This window comes from Nomia melanderi, chromosome 5 (assembly GCF_051020985.1).
Source record: "Nomia melanderi isolate GNS246 chromosome 5, iyNomMela1, whole genome shotgun sequence".
Classification (NCBI taxonomy): domain Eukaryota; kingdom Metazoa; phylum Arthropoda; class Insecta; order Hymenoptera; family Halictidae; genus Nomia; species Nomia melanderi.
The window spans coordinates 1,001,874-1,021,448 of record NC_135003.1 but is presented as its reverse complement, the minus strand read 5'-3'; the positions used below and the strand labels follow the sequence as shown (position 1 = coordinate 1,021,448).

The window sequence follows — 19,575 nt, the reverse complement described above, 5'->3', positions numbered from 1 at the left end:
CACGAGATGCAACTGCAAAAAGAAGGTTACTCCGTCTGAATATTTATATTTATTAAGAATAATTTTTTTGTTAGATGAACCTATTGTGTGGATTTTATGCACTTTTTGTAAACATGATTAAGTGCAATGTAGAAAAGAGAATACATCAAATAAATCTACATAAAAATATTACCATTTTATATTTATTTTCTTAAGTTCTTAAAACGATAAGTGAATTTCCGTCGCACACCTGTTTACTCGAATCACTTAAAAAATTCGATTATGCATAAATATCCGGTCTAGTGATCAAATCTGTTTAGAATCGATAATAAATATCTACAGCAAAAATAACTTTCGAGTGCAAAAGATTAACACTCCCCGCCAGAAAATATCACCAAGAAGCAATCATTACTCAGAAAGCCTGACAGTTCCGTCATTTTCATTACTTCTCGAGAAAAAACACGGTGGCCAGCCACGTGGTTCTACGAAAAGAGAAACAGGTGAAAAGAAAAAAGGTCTCCCAGGAAAAACCCGCGGAATCGGCGTTAGGCGCGAGCGGAGGCGAGCGTGTTAATTGCCGGCACCGCCTGATTCACCGGCGGCGTGCGAGAGAAAGGTGGATATACAGGGAAAAGGGTCGAAGTCTAGGAACGAGATAAAAAGTGAGGGAGGATCCCGGCCGAGTGGGGCATGGGCCACGGGGCCGAGTGGGGAGGCGGAGGCGGCACTCTCCTTCGAGTATATATGCTCGAAGCGGACGACGGTACGCTACAGTTCACCAAGAGACAAAAGCGACAAGGTTAGGGCCAGAGACCACACGGGGATACGAATTAACACGCGATCCATTGATCACACAGTTCAATCGATCAATCAATTAACATTCGTTCAAAAGACACCGCGAACCGCCGCCTAAGTCCGCGCAGTTAATAAGTGCCGATACCCTAGTGTGCTACCGTTCAGTGCTAAAGTTAGGGGATCCAGTTTCCTGGGTACCAAGAGACATTCACGTGGTTCCGATTGATCCGAAAGGATTTTTCACTGATTGGTGCGTCGATCGGAATTAGATCGAAAAAGGAGGAAGCATGAGAAACCACACGGCAGTCAGTTTCTTCGCCAGCCTAATGATGTTTTGTGCCCTCGCCGTGCTACTGATGCCGGACCGGGCGCACGCCAGGCCGCCCTCTTTCCTAAGGTGAGCAACGCCTATGGAAAATTGTTCGGAACTCGTCGAAGAAAGTCGAATTGAATTTTCTCGGGATTTAATAGAGATTGTTAGAGAGTCGGGCAAGTTTCCTGGGTTAAAGGAATTAGTTTGCATGATTTGGGGGCGGAAGGTGCGGGTACACTCGCGTGCGTCGGGGATTGGTTTTAGGAGATTCGTGGGTGTCTTGTGGCTGGGAGAACACTTTGTTGATTGATTTTTGTATTTTGCCATGGGGAAAGGGATTTAGATAGATTTTATGGTAATAGAGATTATTGAGGGAAATGAAAGGGTTTGCAGTAGGGAGATTGGAATATGAGAATGTTGGTTGGAAAAGATTTGATCGATTATTGATGCTTCGCAGTAATATATAGCCTTTACCCGTGTCAATAGAAGTTTTGTATTTTTTTGGATAAAAAGTATGTGGTAGAGTGATGGAGGTTCTACGTGAATGGGAAACTGTTGGAGGATTACAGAAAAAGGAGGATTTCGTCGTGGCTAAAGTTCTTGAGCAGAATAATAGATCGTTTCAGAGATTTTTTATATTGTAATTGATTAATGTTTTACTATTTATATGTTTCTAACGAAAAATATGTGAGAAAACATGAAAAATTTAGAAGGTTGAAAAATTTCATTTCGTGAGCGCGTAGATTAGTGTTCAATGGAAATTTTCCACTAAAATAAAACAGGTCTTTATGATATGAAGGAAGTTCGAGAAATTTATGAATTTTGAGACTTGCTTATGCATGACTTTCAATTCAGCAGTAGAATAATTGAAAACGATCAATTAAAAATCAATCGAATTCGCAGTATTTCATAATATGTAAATAATTTTAATAATTCTAAATGTAATATTTGTTATTAACAGATTGTTACTATTATTGAACAATTGTATTGTCTTAACTATTTTTGCTATTATAGTAGAAAATCTCTGACGAACGTAGCTTTCGAAACTAACACGACATTAAAATAATCAATCTTGTTTGTGAATTAAAAATATTGCAGAAGAAATATAGCTCAATGATGTTAAAAAACAATTTTATGATGGAGAATGACTTTTAAAATCTGACAGGTGAAAGAACCTCCGCGTTTCCTAGTTGAGATATCGATAACGATGGGAGTAACTTCCCGACTCGGAAGTGTCTCTCAACTTGTTGCATTTTCGTACGGATCCTCAGGAATTTATTGAAGCAATTTCTAACTTTTCAAATTTAAATTCTGTTACATAACATAATAAATATATATGAGTTGTACGTAGATAAAAAAGAAGGTTTAAATAAAGTGGCATTTACAAGTGTTTGATTATTTGCAATACTCACAGTTTAAAAAGCAAGATTAAATAAAATACTCTGAGTCTGTACAATATATTGCTTATTTATTATTATGACAAATTTTATTCAAATTTTATTCATTATATATTGAATGGAATATAACAATAGCGTATTGTAAATTGATTTGGTGATCTTGTATAAACTCCAAAACTCGGCCCAAGATTTTATGTTCCTATGTATTTGTATAGTAAATATGCACTGCTATGATATCTCATGGGAAGCCAGAGTCACGTAAGCGTGACTTGAAGTTCCGCTTTTCCTCGAATACTAGTGAAAATCATTCCGGTTGACACACAATCTTACTTTTCTGATATGCTCCGTTCACATATAAATGTAGATATGAATCAATATTGAATTAAATTAAAAAATAGTACGATATTAATATTATGTTTACAATATATATTATATTAGAATGATAATAAATTATATAAAAAAGATGATAAAAATTATAATTAATGAGAATATCGGATGAGCATAAAATACGAAGAAAAAAATGTTATATTCGATGAATTAATGTTCAATAAACTATATATAATAACATAATGAATTTTATCAATATCTCTGAACCTTCTCTGAATGGAAAACAATTACAAGAATGTTACAATTAGAAAATTAATGAACTATTCTTTTTTCAAACGAATAAATAGCTTATTTAAAACACGTGGTTATAGTACTTGAAAACAGTGTTCAATTATAATTATAATCTATTTTGTTAAAAGTAGAACGATGTAAAAATTCGAGTAACGAAGAATGGTCCAAATTTTCGAGCATTAGTGTACAATGCAATGGAAATTTGTCCCTCTCGATCTAAACTAAAGGAAAAATCCCACCGTCGACGTCACATCTCAAGTTCCAATCGCGATCGCTATCTATTCGATATTTTATCGATGTATTTTCGACACGTCGCTACGAACAGTCATGTTGCGCTCGCGTATGCTTCCGAATCCCATCAAGCAGATCTGGGAACATGCAACCGTTCGTTAAACGCAAAATTAATTATAAAGGAATGAAAAAGCTGAGAAAGGAAATCGGTAAACCGTGATATTCCAACTGAACAAACAAATCTTTATCTACGATGTCGATCGAATTGACTCAAGTAGTTACCGAAAGTTCTTCAGAGAAGAATTCCTTTCTTAAATTTAAATTCAAACAAGTTCCAAAGTCACTAAGGTACTTAAAGAACTCTTACAAATAAGAAATGTACTATTGTTCTCCAAAAGTGTTTCTTACGGATAAAATATTATTTTACATTGAAATAATCAAAATCTCCCTATTAACTGTAACGTAATTCCAATCGATGTATTGAAGTTAAAAAAGTAAATGTTGGAGAAAAATATACTCCTACATCGAATAATTAATACAAATTTAACCATTAATTAGGAAATATGTAGATACCTCCAAATGGTGGATAAAAAGTCGCAAAAAAGAAATAATAGAAATGACAACCGCGACGCTGTCGAATAGAAGTTTTCGTTGATAATTGTTGAACAGATGACGCACAAAACTTCATGCATTTTTGTTAATCTTCTTAGCGTAATCCACGAAAAATCTCGTCTATCTATGATTCTGATTAATGTTCTGCTTGTCCGGGTCTCCCACGGACACTGATAACACTGGGGACAGTGATAACGAGGGCTTCGGCACACATACGGGAGATTAGCTTGTCGATCAAGGATGCGAAATTAACGGCGATCGACAAACACGGTATTATCCTGTGCAACCTGCATGATCACCGCTACTATCGCCCCCTCCCCCCACCCTTGTCGTATTTTTTCACTATCCTTATGAAATTCTAGATTCCGCGTAAAACGTTATCACGACGTTTATTGTGGCTTGGATCCCGCGTATTCCTATCTGAGGATTTAAGGATTCTATGGAAAAGGGCACATTTATAAGGTGCTTCAGTAAGAATGATAGATTTTTAATCCTGCCGTAATGATGGGTTTATTGAAATATGGAAGTATCACTGAAAAAGTAGAAACGCATGAATAAATAACGATCTTTTTGTACTTTTCTTAATATCAAGACTATTAATTGACAAAATTCTCTGTCGCAACAGTAAAGTTTTGAAAATTGGTGAAAGATTTTAGTTGGGATCATTCAATACAACTGTAAAAGAAAATAATTATGCTACTGTTTTAGAAGGTGACAGTCCTTTATAATCAGATAATTATCTAATGTTAAATGATTGTAATTATTTAGAATATCAATTATTTGTTCCTGTGTTCTAATGAAGAAAATAAAATTACGTTTACTACAAAAGTATTAAACCAGCAGGCAATAATAAATTGCATTTATTTTCATTCAAACTTATTTCAGTTTATTCTATGTAGAATCAAGGTTTGTACATAAAAATGAAAGAAAAAAATTCGATGATGATAAAACTGACACACAAAATAACAAGAAAGCGAGTTCTTTAAATTCCAAATAGACAATTGTATTGCTTATAGGTGGTTAATGCAATAATCAAATAGTAATCGTTTATATTGATTCAGCATCGAATTTCGGGATGCTTTGAAAACTCAAAAAGTAACAATAACTAGGTGGTGATCTCAGAGGAATGACTTTCAGTGCCGGCGAAATCTTGAGGTTTCGCGCGCACGCTTTGCTCGTGAAAGTTTAGTGACTGATGTCATTAAGTACATACTGTGACGTTGCAAGTCATTGTTACGTATTCATTACGACACGTTTCATTCATCCTTACGTCAACTGCTTATAAGATCGTTATATTCGTGACTAACATCTACATACAGTACTGATTGAGAGTAATTAATCGCATTTTCATTTATCTGAATTTGTTAGCATAAAACGACAATACAAAGACTTCTCTGGAAATCCAATTAAATGATTCGATTGGTTAACACCGGAATTCATCACGCTCGACCGAAATGTCTGATATCAATTCCTTCAGTGGTTTGAGTTAATTATAAATACTTGTCCTCTAAATATAAATGAGCGTCACAGATAAGAAGCTCTCCCGCGTTTCGATTCCGAAGTATTATAGTATTTTTACTCAAATTTCAGCATAGTCAGTGAACTCGTAAAATACGTATTAAATTGTTGAATAAATCCTTTAATGATTTCGAGAAAAAATAATATTAGAGTGAATATTAGAAAAGACCATATCGATATTAAAATATTTTCTGATTTCTCTAACTCATTTAACAGTGTCAAAAACATTTCGAAGTACTAACAATTTGTTAATAATCTATATTTATCATTAATCCAACATTCCATAATTTCAAATAATTTCTTCACTAAAATTCCATTTTTAATCAATTTTACATGATACATAAAGAAAGAGTAGCCTAAAACGGAAACTTGAACCATCCCCGTTTCTCATTCAATAATACGAGTAAATTTCTAAGCAAAAAATATTTCTTTTAAAAACAGGCGACCGACGTTGGACAGGTAGATATTATTTTACAATGATAACACGATTTTGTTCTTTTTATATTTACAGCAGGCAGAGACGAGTTTCCGATCAGAGGCTCGCCGAAATAGAAACGCTACTGGGGTTGGAAAACGTTCGGGGGAAAGTGGTGACGGTCCCGGTTGCATTCGGAGTTCTGGATCCAGATAAAATGTGAGTAACCAATTATGTAATTTAATAAAGGTCAGCCCGTATCGCAACGACGGTTTACTGTTATCGATACGAATTGTCCCCAATTCCTCTTGCTGCTGCAAAGTAACCAGATAAATGGTCACGTTACACTTTTATCGTGCCACGCGATCGAAAAATTTCGTCGAACGTGACGGACGTAATAATGACGTAGACCGATCATTATCGAAACCTCCGAAGAATTTGGAATATTTCATTTTTTTTAATCTTCCATCTGTGAGTTTATTCTTGGTGTGTTGAGCACCGGCAGGTTTCTTTCTTAATAGGAATTGTGAATTTCTTTTATCTATCACGTTCTGTGCTGGGTTTTTCCTATCAACGTCTGAACTCCGTCTTCAGGACAATACGATAAGAAATATTTTTCTTCTTTCAGCTTATATTTTTAACACTTTAAACCACTGCACATTATTGTACGTTTTATAATATTTTGTTGCATTTTCCCAGATTTTTTCAAATGTTCTACTCAACAACTAATAAAAGTATTGTTATTGTTACAACAGAATATAATATTATATATTTTTATTAATAAAAAGTATCTTATATATTTGATATTTTTATTGATACATTCATATGTGTATATATATATATATGTATTATTTATACAATACTTTTTATTAATAAAAATATATAATGTTATAATATACATACCTTTCTAATAATTATGTTCATTCGTATTTGAAGTTATTTTCTGCTTTATTTTATAGAGTAGAATGATGTACTCAAAGATTAGGTATTTTTAAGCAGCGATTAGGCTTTACGTTGTTTTTTTAGGCAACTGTTACTTTGCTCGTTATGAGGCTCTTCAAGGATAAATTTCTTAGATATGATTGTAGTTTCTGGTCACTTACTCTTCGTACAGTTTAAGTAAACAGGATTTGAAGGAGGATGAAAATTATTCCGAAGACATTAAGAGAAATGTTATTCGCACATATTATTAGTAAACGTAAACATAAAACTAAAATTAAATGTACTGTAAAACATGTCTTTTGCTTTGACGAAGAATAGTTAAATAAATAATATTAATATTATCATATGCTGTTGCTATGAAATTAAATAATTCATTATAAAAATCAAATTTAATATAAATTATTAAGATAATAAGATTTTCAAAATCAGATAACACGATTAAGATTTCAAATGTTTCTAATTAAATGTAGGCAAACCTTTTGCTTTTTTGTTATTTTATCTTGAATAAATATACCCCTCTTATCACATTTCATCCCTGTAATGGAGGGTGATAATTTCAATTTTATCAATTTGACCGGTGTAAAATTGCGATAGTCATTTCAAAGTTATTGTCAAACGTTGATGGCTTATCGCGCTCTGGAGCACTTGTTGACCGTGGGAACTCGTCAAGTTCCGTACATGTGTAGTGCAAATATGCTCGTATCTCTCTAAATTAGCGAACGATAACGTCCCACGAAAAAGAAATGATTGATCGATGTACAAGTTCACTGCGATCAAACTGATTTTTATACGGAACCTTATACTTCATTAATTGCACAACGATATGCAGAATTTCATACATATATTGAAACGTTTGACTATATGACCTTATAAAGTTCAAGATAAAATATTTGTATACAAAACTAATTCATAAATAATATTCTTGATCTCCTAAAACTCGTAATACAGAAACTGTTTAACAAATTTTAACGAAATTTTTACCTTTCTGGAGTACGGTAGATCTCTTATATTAAAGAAATTACTTTCAATTATAATTTCTGCTGATTAGCCTTTACTAGAATATTCGCAAATTTTAATTATACTTTAACAACTCTTTGTATATTTTCTTGGAGAAACGTAAATTTTCTACTATAATTATTGATTGCTTACGTGAATCAAAGTGAATCAGACATGACAGCTATTTAAAGGGGAAAGTATATCTGTCTATGTGGCGCGTAATAGTCCTATAAGTCATTTTGAGCCGTGCGATTTGTTCGGAAGACGAAGTTACACTACACAGAGATATTTATTATTTTCCTCGAAAGGAACGAACTGCGAAATTCATGGTTCAAAAAACAAAAAAAAAGACGAGCATGGATCCATTGCATGATCATGGAACGCCGCGACGAGAATAAATTTCTATTTTTAAGAAGAAAAGGAAGAAAAAAGGGGCAAAAAATAAATGTTATTCTGATAGTGCAACGTTCTGATTCTGGGTTCAGGAATCTCGTGGCCTACGCGATTCCGGTCACATAAAACAGGCCGACGCGCCGTTTATTTCGGACAGCACACGAGCTTTTTTTGATTTCATCGATCCTGTTGTGGATTTCCGCGTGAGATCATTTTAAATTCGCGCGGGGCCACTCGCGCTGCGAGTATTAGTCATTTCACGCGGCGCAGACGTGGCTAAGTAATCGCGACCAGCTGACAAACGTTTCTTTTTTAATTATTTATTTCAACTTGTTTATGCAAATTAGCACAGATTATTGAAATGCTTCTTCATTATAAAATTCTCGCCTCCCTTGTATTAATATTGAATGATAAATTATTATCCTGAACAATAATATTCTTATTATTGCAATTTTATTGTCCAGATTAAATATCGTGCACATCAAATTGTTATTAAGAAAATAATTATCAAGGCAAGTTACTATAAAAAATATTTTCCGCCTCTGTATATTGTTACCCAAATCACTCATGGATCCACTTCTACTGGGATCAGCCTTTATATGTCCAACATACTTTCATAGAAACAGTGGTTTATTTTCTCCAAATATTTATGCACATACACAACCTACATTTTGCGTAGAGTTCAAAGATTTGTGCAGACCCCTAAGAAGGTCTTCGTCGGTCCTCTAAAGATTAAAGGAAAATGAAAAGAGAAGATCCGGAGCAAATGTAGTGCACGTACGGGACGAAATAGACGGGACATTAAAATTCAACTTGTTGCTTCCCCCTGTACATTCTCTTGTCGGCTGCATGACAAGCCTGATCCAGGTCGGGGGTTAAACGAGAAGGGTGGGAGTTAACGGGACGAAAAAAGGGGTGGACGGTCACGTATCGTGCAACGAAATGAGAATGAACGGCTTACTAAACCAGAAGATACCTTACCAGATGTCCTGGGACAATGGTAAACCTCGAACTCCCCTATCGTATTATATTAGACCGGTTAATTTCCCGTCGAGTATATTTGGTCTAATATTTCATTTTCATTTACTCGTACATGTTGGAAATATTATTAATTTGCTGCTGGGTTAATATTTTGCTTAGTCACTAATGCTTCTCTTAGTCAACGCTCTGCTTGATGCTGCCAAATTATAAAGTTTAATATTCAATATTACAGTTTGTAGAATATAATATTACATAAAACGTGTTAGTTCGCAGCCTGTAAAACGCGAACGAGTCGATTAATTTGGTAACACGTGTATGCATTGCTGCGAGAATACCGTCGTTTTTCTTTGACAAAAAATAATGATAAGGATAATACACCGCGGAAAAATTATGATTCCGTGTTATCAGGCAAAGGGTTATCGGAAACGAAGAACTTCCGTATGTGTATGGTCAGTGGCCGACGTCTAGTTACGTATAAAATGTTATACTTATGAACTTTGGAAACTCGTTTCTCACACTAAGTTTTAATATTCTGTACGTTTTGGTTATCGATTGTTTAACAATTTTTTATAAAATCTGTTTTTATCATTGCATTGTACCATTTATATACAAAAAATAGTAAATTAAATTGCTACTATATAATACGACAGTAAAATTATTTTTTCCTCTGATATACGCAGTACTCTTTACTAAAAAGAACAAAATATTATTCTAAATAGTTTCTTTTCGAGGAAGATGTTTTACAATCAAAATTTATTTTCAAGATCAATTAAATCAATCAAGATTTAGTCATACGTTTGAAATGTCTCAAGTTACACATTTCCACATTACCCCTTTGAATAGGTCATATTAACGACTAGAATCGAAAGTTACAAACAAACGATTATATTATTAAACACTAGGTTTACAGAACGCATTAGTTTGACATATATTAAATTTTATAAACACTGGTTGGTAAATGTTTATGTCGGTCTTGATTAACACAATTACGTGAATATGTATCTTTCCAAGATCCAAACTAACGAACATCCATTTTTCTAGGAACAATAGAATAAACCGTACAATAAACGTGTGTAAACCTAGTGTTAAACAATTGAATTCAAGACCTCCGCGTACAACTCAGCTTCCCATGAAAAAGGTTTCCATAGCTTCAAAAAATCCTCGTTCACAAAGAGCCAAAAATTACCAAACCAAAATACAATATCCCGAATCGCCCTCTTTTCATTTCAATTTCAAAAGAAAATCCGCCCAGGTGCATCTGGGTTAATACACGGGATGTATATTTATATGTATGTAAGTGCACTCGGTTGGCGGGTGGTGAAAATAAGTATTCGCGTGTGTACGCAACGACGCAGACTGAATAATATAATCGTGACTGGGCGGCCCGTAGGGGAAGAAAGATGGTGGTAAGAGTTGCGCGGCGCTATAGGAAACGCAGCGTTCGTAATGGATCTCCTAACCGAGTTACCGTTTCCCTCCTACGGTATGCCATGCGAATAAATTCCCATTCAGACGCGTTACTCTTTGCGTCCCGTGAAAATTTGTTTAAAGCCAAAGCAGCTCTGTTCGAAAATCGCCGATTCGCGAAAGCCTCTAATTCGAAATTCTACGATTTCCCAGCTCCCAGTGCGCTCGTTCGTAATTTCGTCCCCTATTCGTTCGCGATTTCACGAGAGAACGAGGTTACGCGATCTCAATAGATCTTGAGGGACTCTGCGGCGGGTTTTACCTTGCTTTCCAAGGGAAAATTTTGTGTAATTTTATTCTCGTGTTCCCACAATGCAACGGCAAGCTTTTAGCAGCTGCAGCTACGATGGGGGTTATAAGAAACGATTTCTTTTGGCGTACAGTGTATGGATTGAAAATAAACGGAGAGTTCTCTTCCGAGATGTTCGGTTTCGAGGAAAGTGTATTGGGTGCAATATGTCTGCAAAAGATTGAGTTTAACACGTTGAATGTTAGGAGAACTTTGAAAAGATAGATAGAAAGAATTATCAATTATTTGGTGGTATATAATTCTTACTTTACACTATTATCTAGTCAGGTTATTATATATTTTTTATCAATTATCCTACTTATATAGTAATAAATATGTGGTAGGTATATCGATCAAAACACAAATCCATTGTAATTTATGGACTTTCCTCGACGAGTCATAACGCGTTTCATTTATAAATTCTGAAGTTTTAGAATTGTCGGAGTTTCATAGGTTTCCACTGTTTTCATTTTTATACCAGAATTTTCTTTGCTTGAGAAAATGGTCCACGTGTTTAACAAAAAATGATCGCCTTTTCCCGTTTTATGAGAACACTCGATTTTCCACGAATGTAAAAACTCTTATTATTTTAGTGTGGTACTGGACAAAGACTGAACTTTAATCATTTTAATTGCTGCTGTAATTTCTATATGTTTAGATTATATAGCACTTTAACACAGACAAAAGATGTTTTATTTTCAAAACAAGAAGTGTCTTTTTATGATAAGTGTACATATAGTGACGCTATATTGACGAAAAATTAAAATAATATGAAATATAAATATGAAATAAATAATAAGAGAATATTCGTTTTGAAAGAGATTAATTCTTTGCACTCGAGAGGTGGCCGCCAGTCGTCATTTATTTCTCGCATGAAAATTCTAAAATTTGACAGTCAACGTTAAGTTTTGCATAATATTTTTAGTACACGAAAGATTGTAACGATATAGCTACGTTTTTTTATTTATTTTGTACAAAGTGTTACAGATGTTTCATTAAAGAATTACAAATATTTCCAATGTCAAGGTTTGCGAGTATAATAGGTTAATAGGGCAGCGAGAGACGATTTATTTGCAAATGATACTTTAGAAGTATAAATACATTTCACGGACAAAAACGGAATGGTATGCAAATTCGATTTGCTCCCGGTATTGTCCGGTACGATATAAGCCAATACAGTTGTACGCGGCGATCCTCTGAATTATCCTGCCCCGCGTAAAATAATTTACTAGGAGAATTCATGACAAGAATGATCATTAGTCGTGCCAGGAAACTAATGGCATTTTCAATTGCATTGAAATCGAATAATCTTTAATGTCAGTACAATTGAAATTTGATTCTGGACACGTTATTGTTGCTCTAAAATTTCGTATATAGTTGATCGTGTTCTCTTCTAACATTTTTCCTCGTTTTGAAAAAACGTACTTTATTTTCATTCAGTTCATGAATCTCACATGTAATCCCTTTTTAAAGAAATTACATCAGGGGACATTAAAACTAAATCTTAATCATACGTTTCTCTGAGCATGTTTAGTATATTGATATGCGTTGCAATGTGAAAATATTGCGAAAATATTATCTTACAAATCAACTTGCTTTTAGAAAAATGTTTTTCTTCGTTCCAAGGAAAAAATGTTGTTATTGTGTAGTTAGCTATTATTATTAAATAAGCAGCTATTCTACTCTTGTCTCTGTTAGAGAAATTAAGCATGTCACTAATACGGCGGAAAGTTAACTCACAGGTCATGTTGTGACATCGTTCATTCCCACCACGACTAATTTCATGCTAACGGAATCGTATCTTGCACAACTTGAACGGCAATTTACATTCCCGACGATAAGGCACGAGTCGAATAATTAGCATCGAATCATTCATCAAGATTTGTTTCCAGACAGTCATGCAGTTGAACATTTTTGTTGGGTGTTTTCTAACAATTACAGTAAAACGCAAATGTCTTTTTTCTAGCAAGACGCCGCTTAGATAAAACATGAAATAAAAATAACATTACATTTCATTGACAAATTAACTGTTTGTAGATTTATAAGTAAGGCAGTATTAGATCGATGAGAACATTGTGCACCGAAATCATTGTTTTAGAATGCAACAAAGCATCTTTTAGGAAACCTTTTTCCAGCTTTTAATTAAGTTGAATAGTATTTAATTATTATTAGTTAGATCAAATTAACTTTCAATATCAATTGAGTATCTCAATAAATTATATCCTTCCTCTAAATTAATTTATTTTTGCATAAATAAAAATTCTATAAAACTAAATACTTGAATTCATAAATTTTTGATATTACCCAGGTATTTAATAAAAGCAACAGGTGATGAATTGTCCAGATTTTATATACATGTAATCTTTATAAACGTTTCTTTACTATCTTCTTCATTTCTCTATGTAAATTTATGCAATGAGAAAAAGATGTTCATAGGTAACGAATTTCTTCTACCAACTGCCAACCTTGTAACTAACGAGACATTTACTTGAAAACTATTGTTGCCAGATTAATCGATTTCAACCTTTGTTGATGCATTAAAAATATTATCGTCACTCAACATCAAATTCTGACAGTGCACAAACATTTTTTCCTATGTTCTATATCTGCGTGAACACGCGCGATTCAACGATCAATGCAGCAAATACGTTAAACCGTATGATTTATTGCAACTCATGATACTTGTCGCAATTTTCTAAAATCAGTGATCAAATGGTGATTAACTCAGACATGACAACACTCAGACACATGCGACATGCGTGGTCACGTAAAAGAAAGGAAAAATACGAAGGAAAGAACGATCAGAAAAAAGTTGATTTATTCGCATAAATATTCAATTTCACGGGACGATACATAGTGCAAAGTTGTACTCGCAATCTTTAAATCTCGCCGCTTTTTGCTAACTGCTGGCCTATGTCCCGTTTAGAAACGGTCGATAAATTCTTCCATGATTTCAGTTTTTAGTTTTTATTTTTATTTTTCTCTCCGTTCCCATCTAATGGTCCCGTTTGCTTTTGGACATTGTTGCAGAGGTCGTAGACGAAGATCAGCCACGAACAACAGACTCGAGACGCTGCAACGCATCATGCGAATTGTCGCGAACAATCCGGACATGCTCGACGAAAAGATTCTCCCGTTACCACTGGTAAGTTGCCAATAATCTTTCTTTTGAAATATTGTTACTATAAATTTGTGCGAATAGTACGAATCGATAGGGGAGTCAAAAATGCCATACAATTAATCTAGCCTTTGCTACGGTCTTAAGTTCATCTACAAATTCGAAATGGTATTGAAAAAATAGGAGCACATAGTCTAATAATGAGTTTCTTATATTATTCACAAATTTGAAAGTATCTTTGACAAAATGAGAACGTGACTAAATGGACAAAAAGTGAACAAAGAGAATGGCCATAAGAAAATGGAAATGTGAATGGATAAAAAAAGGACCCGAAGAAGAAGATTTCGCAGTTCTAATATTCTTAGCTGTTTATTTTGGAACTTGTATCGATGTTACTCAACTGAAGCATATTTTGATATGACACTTTATTAATTCATTCGAAAACATTTAAGAAGCTGCAAAGTTATTAATAATTGTAGCAATAATTACAGTGAAGAATGAAAAAAAAGTAAAATAAACTAGAATACTTAGTCTACCTCAATATAGAAGCGCAAAGGGTTAATTTTCATTGTAATTAGATGGTACGAAAACGAAACATGCTCTGGAAACTGAATAATCTTGACGAAACAATCCATCGAATAGTGAAATCCTTGTTGCAGAATAATTACGTAAGAATGATCGTGATTCGAGTCATCAGTAAATCCCGTCACCGCGATCCTGAACAGTTCTCGTAACATATGTGTACCGAGTTTTTACTGATAAGCGTCGCACGAGTCGACCCGACTCTGAATAAATTGCAATCATCGCGCTAATTGGCTGAGGAAGAGCCTTATGTTAGGCGGGAAATAGTGGTACGCGCCTCTGCCCCTTTTTGCGAACTCTGCGCTGATCGCAGTAACTTGCTTGAAATATGCAACATTTTACAGCGCAATTAATTCGTCGCCACTCACTGCTGATTTCTACCGGTTTCCAATTTGCATACGATTTAGCGCAGTACTACGTCAGAAACTGAAACTGTTACTTCGGTTTACGCAAAACACACAGAGTTCACGCATTTTTATTTTTAATGTCGTACACGATACAAGGAAACTATACTTTCTAGTAGAATTAAGTTTCAGTAGATCATGCAGAGCCTTTAGGTTTAAAATAATACAATTTGTTGTTAGATTAGAAAATATTTTTTATTAGTTAACATTGATTTTTGTGTCGTCTTGTGCTTCCTATAAAGAATTTTAACAAATTTCATTTAATCAATTAACTGAGAGGCAGTTAGTGTTATATAAAATATACGAATATGGTCAAAATTCTATTTGTATATTTATAATTTTTAAAAATGGGAAAACATTTAGTTAGACTACGGATGTTCATACGAATTCACAATTTTAAATATCAATTTATGAAAACAATGATTGCATGAAATTTTATTTATATTTAACTAGGTACTAAGTACTTTAATACTAACTACCAATATCTAAGCAACTATAATATATAAGTACCTATTGCAAAATTAAATTAACGCACAGATAAATATGGCAAAAATTATATTCTGATGCGATTCAACACCGTTCAGTATTCAACACATGGTATTCTATTATTCTTTTTAAAAGTTTGAATCAAGTTTGTCAAAGTGTAAGTAATACATTCAAGTCCATGAATGTGTTGAAGAAAAATACGCTATGAACTTTTGACTTCCTTATCTATCGAACTATCTATCGAATCTGTCGATAATAATTAAACTACGGAGTTTTATGCACTTATAACAAATTTGGAAGTGCAAAATTGTACAATATACACACGACACGAAAAAATATAGAAAATATCTACAATGTAGTGCTTCCTATAACGTTTGTTAGGAAAAACCATTTACGTAATTCACAGCCTAGTAATGATGAAACGAAAAGTCCATTTTAACCAACAACATCTATTTCTTGTAATTACAGAAGATCAAGGAGTCCTGGCGAGGCAATGACAACGAGTACCAATACATTTAATTCTGCGGTGCGACCTGTCGCGCCGGTGCGTGTAGGGCGAGAACGAAGACATCAGTCGAGAGTGCTAAACGCTTACAAACAAAGAAAAAACACGATTCCTCTCGACCCTAAGCCGCCTGAAAACAGTATTACGGACCGTCCTCCGTCCGAGCTTAAACTTTTAAACGAACTCACACTAATTAGGAATATTTGAGTGACTAACCAAAGGAGTGGGAATGGGAAATCGCAGCCGATTCAAGGGCAGAAGGATGGAACCAGCGGTTATGGCCGCCAAAACCGCGGAGGGCTGTTCGAAGGGGAAAAAATATGAAAACGGAGATGTGTTCTTTTTCAAATGATTCGAAACCGCCATGTCTTGTTCGTTTCTATTCGTTCCTGTGTACATTATTCTCTCTAGTAATTTATTTAGTTTATTTATATTTATTATTTATTGACTTCTCGATTGATTAGAATCGGTTAATCGCGATTTTAGTAGGAAAATTTCGGTGCGAGCCGGTATATATAGCGAATTCGTATTCGTTTCGTTTACACGTGGATCGATATAAACAACATTCACTGACGCTCAAAAATATTTTATTGCCTTTGTTTTAAATATGTAAACCAAAATCTACATATTGAGCTGGAATGTTTTAAATATGTAAACGAATATCTGCATAATGAGCTGAAATGTTTTAATGAATGAAATTCAAAGACTTTTTGCATACATTAAATTATCCGGTTCTTAATTTTGTTAACGTAATGAATATTATAATCGATTGAATATTTTTGAGCGATTGTGCGTGTTCTTCGAGACTGTTTCGTTTAGTTTCGTTCGAACCTCTGTTTAAATAGCAGCGAATTACAATGGCGTAACGATCGGCGAGCCGTACTTGAGGATCACTGACCTTTCGTCGGAATCTCTTGATCGATCTCGATCCGCGACGTTTCTCTATCTCGATTTTCTCGGTTTAGTTAACTGCACTGACAGTGGCTTAACAATGTTAAACAGATATTCGAATAGTATTTATTGACTGTTAATTTTAGAAATTTTTGCGATTTATCGACCCAATCACTGCAAACACAAAATGTTGATGGAATGTATAGAATCACTTCAACATCGAAAACATATGAAACACTGAATAGTTATTTAAAACAATAATTCAACGATACTTAATTACGAAATTGTAATAATTAGTAGAACTCGAATCTTTATATATTTGCAACATATATGAGTCTCCCGAAACTTACAAAATGCAAAATAATTAAACTTTAATTCAATTTCATCGTATATGTTTGAAGAAAATAATACTTCAGACGATAAATTGATTTTGGAAATCGTACAATGATGCGAGTTTGCATCGAAAGTTCCGAAGTCCAATGATTATCGTCAAAAGTGTTGATTACGATTTTGAAAGGAAATATCGAGTCTAACCTTTGTCTGACGTTTCATTTATTTATCGCACGATCAGCTTTTTAAAAATGGAAATCCTCAGAATTCGAAGAAACATATCGCAGTGAACGTGTTTGCGGTTAGTCAATGTTGAATTGATGAAGAAAACCCATGTCTTCATCAAAAACCCGAGCTCTCGAGAATGAAAACGACGTAAATTTCTAAAATATGGAAATCGTCGTGAAAATTTCTTTCTTGATAATTAACCGCTTGGCTCTTTATCCCGAATGTTCTCGGAATTTTTTTTATATTAAACATTGTTAATCTCAATTAGCTCAGAATAATAATTTGCGTGATTTTAAAGCCTTATTTTTTGCATATTACGGTTGATTTGACATTTTTCTATGGATATATTTATCGTAATACATTCAAATACTAAAAATTATAAATAAAAAACTGTCGTATTTTTGGTTAACTTTTGAAAATGAATTCATACGGCAATCGATTATTCATTCCCAGGAGCTCCGTCGGGTCTCGTTAGAATACAGCGTTAAGCCACTGTGAATATTGTGTATTAGAAAAATTTATCATTTAGATAACAATTCGCTACGTTTCCGTATCGCGATCGTTATTTAATGCTACTGTTCCTTAAGATGTTCGCTTATCGAGTGTTCAAAGGACGATAAACGTCGAGGCTGTGAAATGTTCACGACGGATAATACGTACCGTATTACCGATGGAACAATTTTAGAGTTTGACTTTGAACTTCGAGGTGCATCAGCGGATTCCAATTTTTAATTACTTAACAATTTTGGGAACAGTTGCCTAGGAATTTCGTTAGTTTTATTATACATTCATTTCCATTAGTTTTCTCATCGATTTATCGCTGGCGTTCTTCACCCAGCGAATTAATTTATTAAAAATCGGAGTGAGTGGATTGTCCCCAGGAATCTATGGCAATTTGTATTATTTAATTTAACATGTGATGCGTTTTATTTATTGTATTGTACAGATAGTTCACAGATCATATTGAATTGTTGTGAGGGAAATTTTATCAGACGCGTGAACTACGATGACAGGAGTGATTGGTATTAACGATCGACGAATTGTTAAAATTAATCACACGAATTTCGAAGTCGTGTTTGCGTCGTTTTAGGATATTGATGTGAAAATTTCACTGTAACCGATGCAATTGTATATCGTTAGACTTTTTCTATATAAGTTATTTATTTATTTATTTATTTAATTGTACTAGCGCTAGACGAAGTATTAAAGACACTGTCGCGCGTAATGCGACGTCGATGTATTCGAGCAATGTGCGTATTATTTTATTTATTCCAGTGCAATAAAAATTATAATCAGCTACATTCGGTGTTTCTATTCTACCCTTTCTGTACTTCAATTTTTTTTTTTAATGTCCGCGGTATTTTGTAAAATATTTTTATCAAACTGAACAAACAATTCGGCAATTTTAATTTCGAAAATACAAACAACGATAAAAAATATTTTGAAAATTTTCTATATTATTAAATCTTCTAGAAATATTCCAAATATTTTTATTTTCCAACTGAAGTAAAGACAAAATTTTGATAATTTACTTGCTTTTCATTGCTTGGAAATTGAATAGATCTTTTTTAAAGAGATGATTTGATTACAGTTTGTACTATTTCATATTTTTCAATAACGACAACTGCAAATTCTAAAACTCGATATTCTATCATAATTTCTATTATAGTACATTTTTTAATGACATTAGCTGCAAATTCTAAAACTTACTGTTGCATTATAGTTGCTATTATAATATATATTTTAATGACAGCAACTGTAAATTCTAAAATATACTGTACATTTCAGGGCTTTTACCCACGTAACAGTTAACAGATATTGACCAATACGAGGTCACGAATAATAACATTGACTACGCCTGTATAAACAAATTCGCATTCGAGAGGCTTTAATAGTACCAATCCAGAGCAGCGAGATTCGAACCGTTGCATTCTAGGGCACCGAAACTTGTGTCGATGCAATTCAGACTAATGAGATTTGAATCAATTCAGTTGAAAATTAGAAAGAACGCTATTCTAAATAGCTTATGACTCTTCATGAATTCATTTCAAGCATTACCGAATAAAATTTAATGAAAATAACTCT

At 33.8% G+C, this 19,575-nt stretch overlaps 1 protein-coding gene across 1 annotated transcript; it reads left to right on the top strand.

Annotated features, from left to right (window-relative positions):
• The first annotated feature begins 727 nt into the window (after window positions 1-727).
• Window positions 728-18,771, top strand: LOC116424796 (uncharacterized). The gene is made up of 4 exons (XM_031971675.2): window positions 728-1,171; window positions 5,975-6,097; window positions 13,977-14,091; window positions 16,005-18,771. The coding sequence occupies exons 1-4, from the start codon at window positions 1,062-1,064 to the stop codon at window positions 16,053-16,055; spliced, it is 399 nt and encodes a 132-aa protein (XP_031827535.1). The 5' UTR covers window positions 728-1,061; the 3' UTR covers window positions 16,056-18,771.
• Window positions 18,772-19,575: the final 804 nt, after the last annotated feature.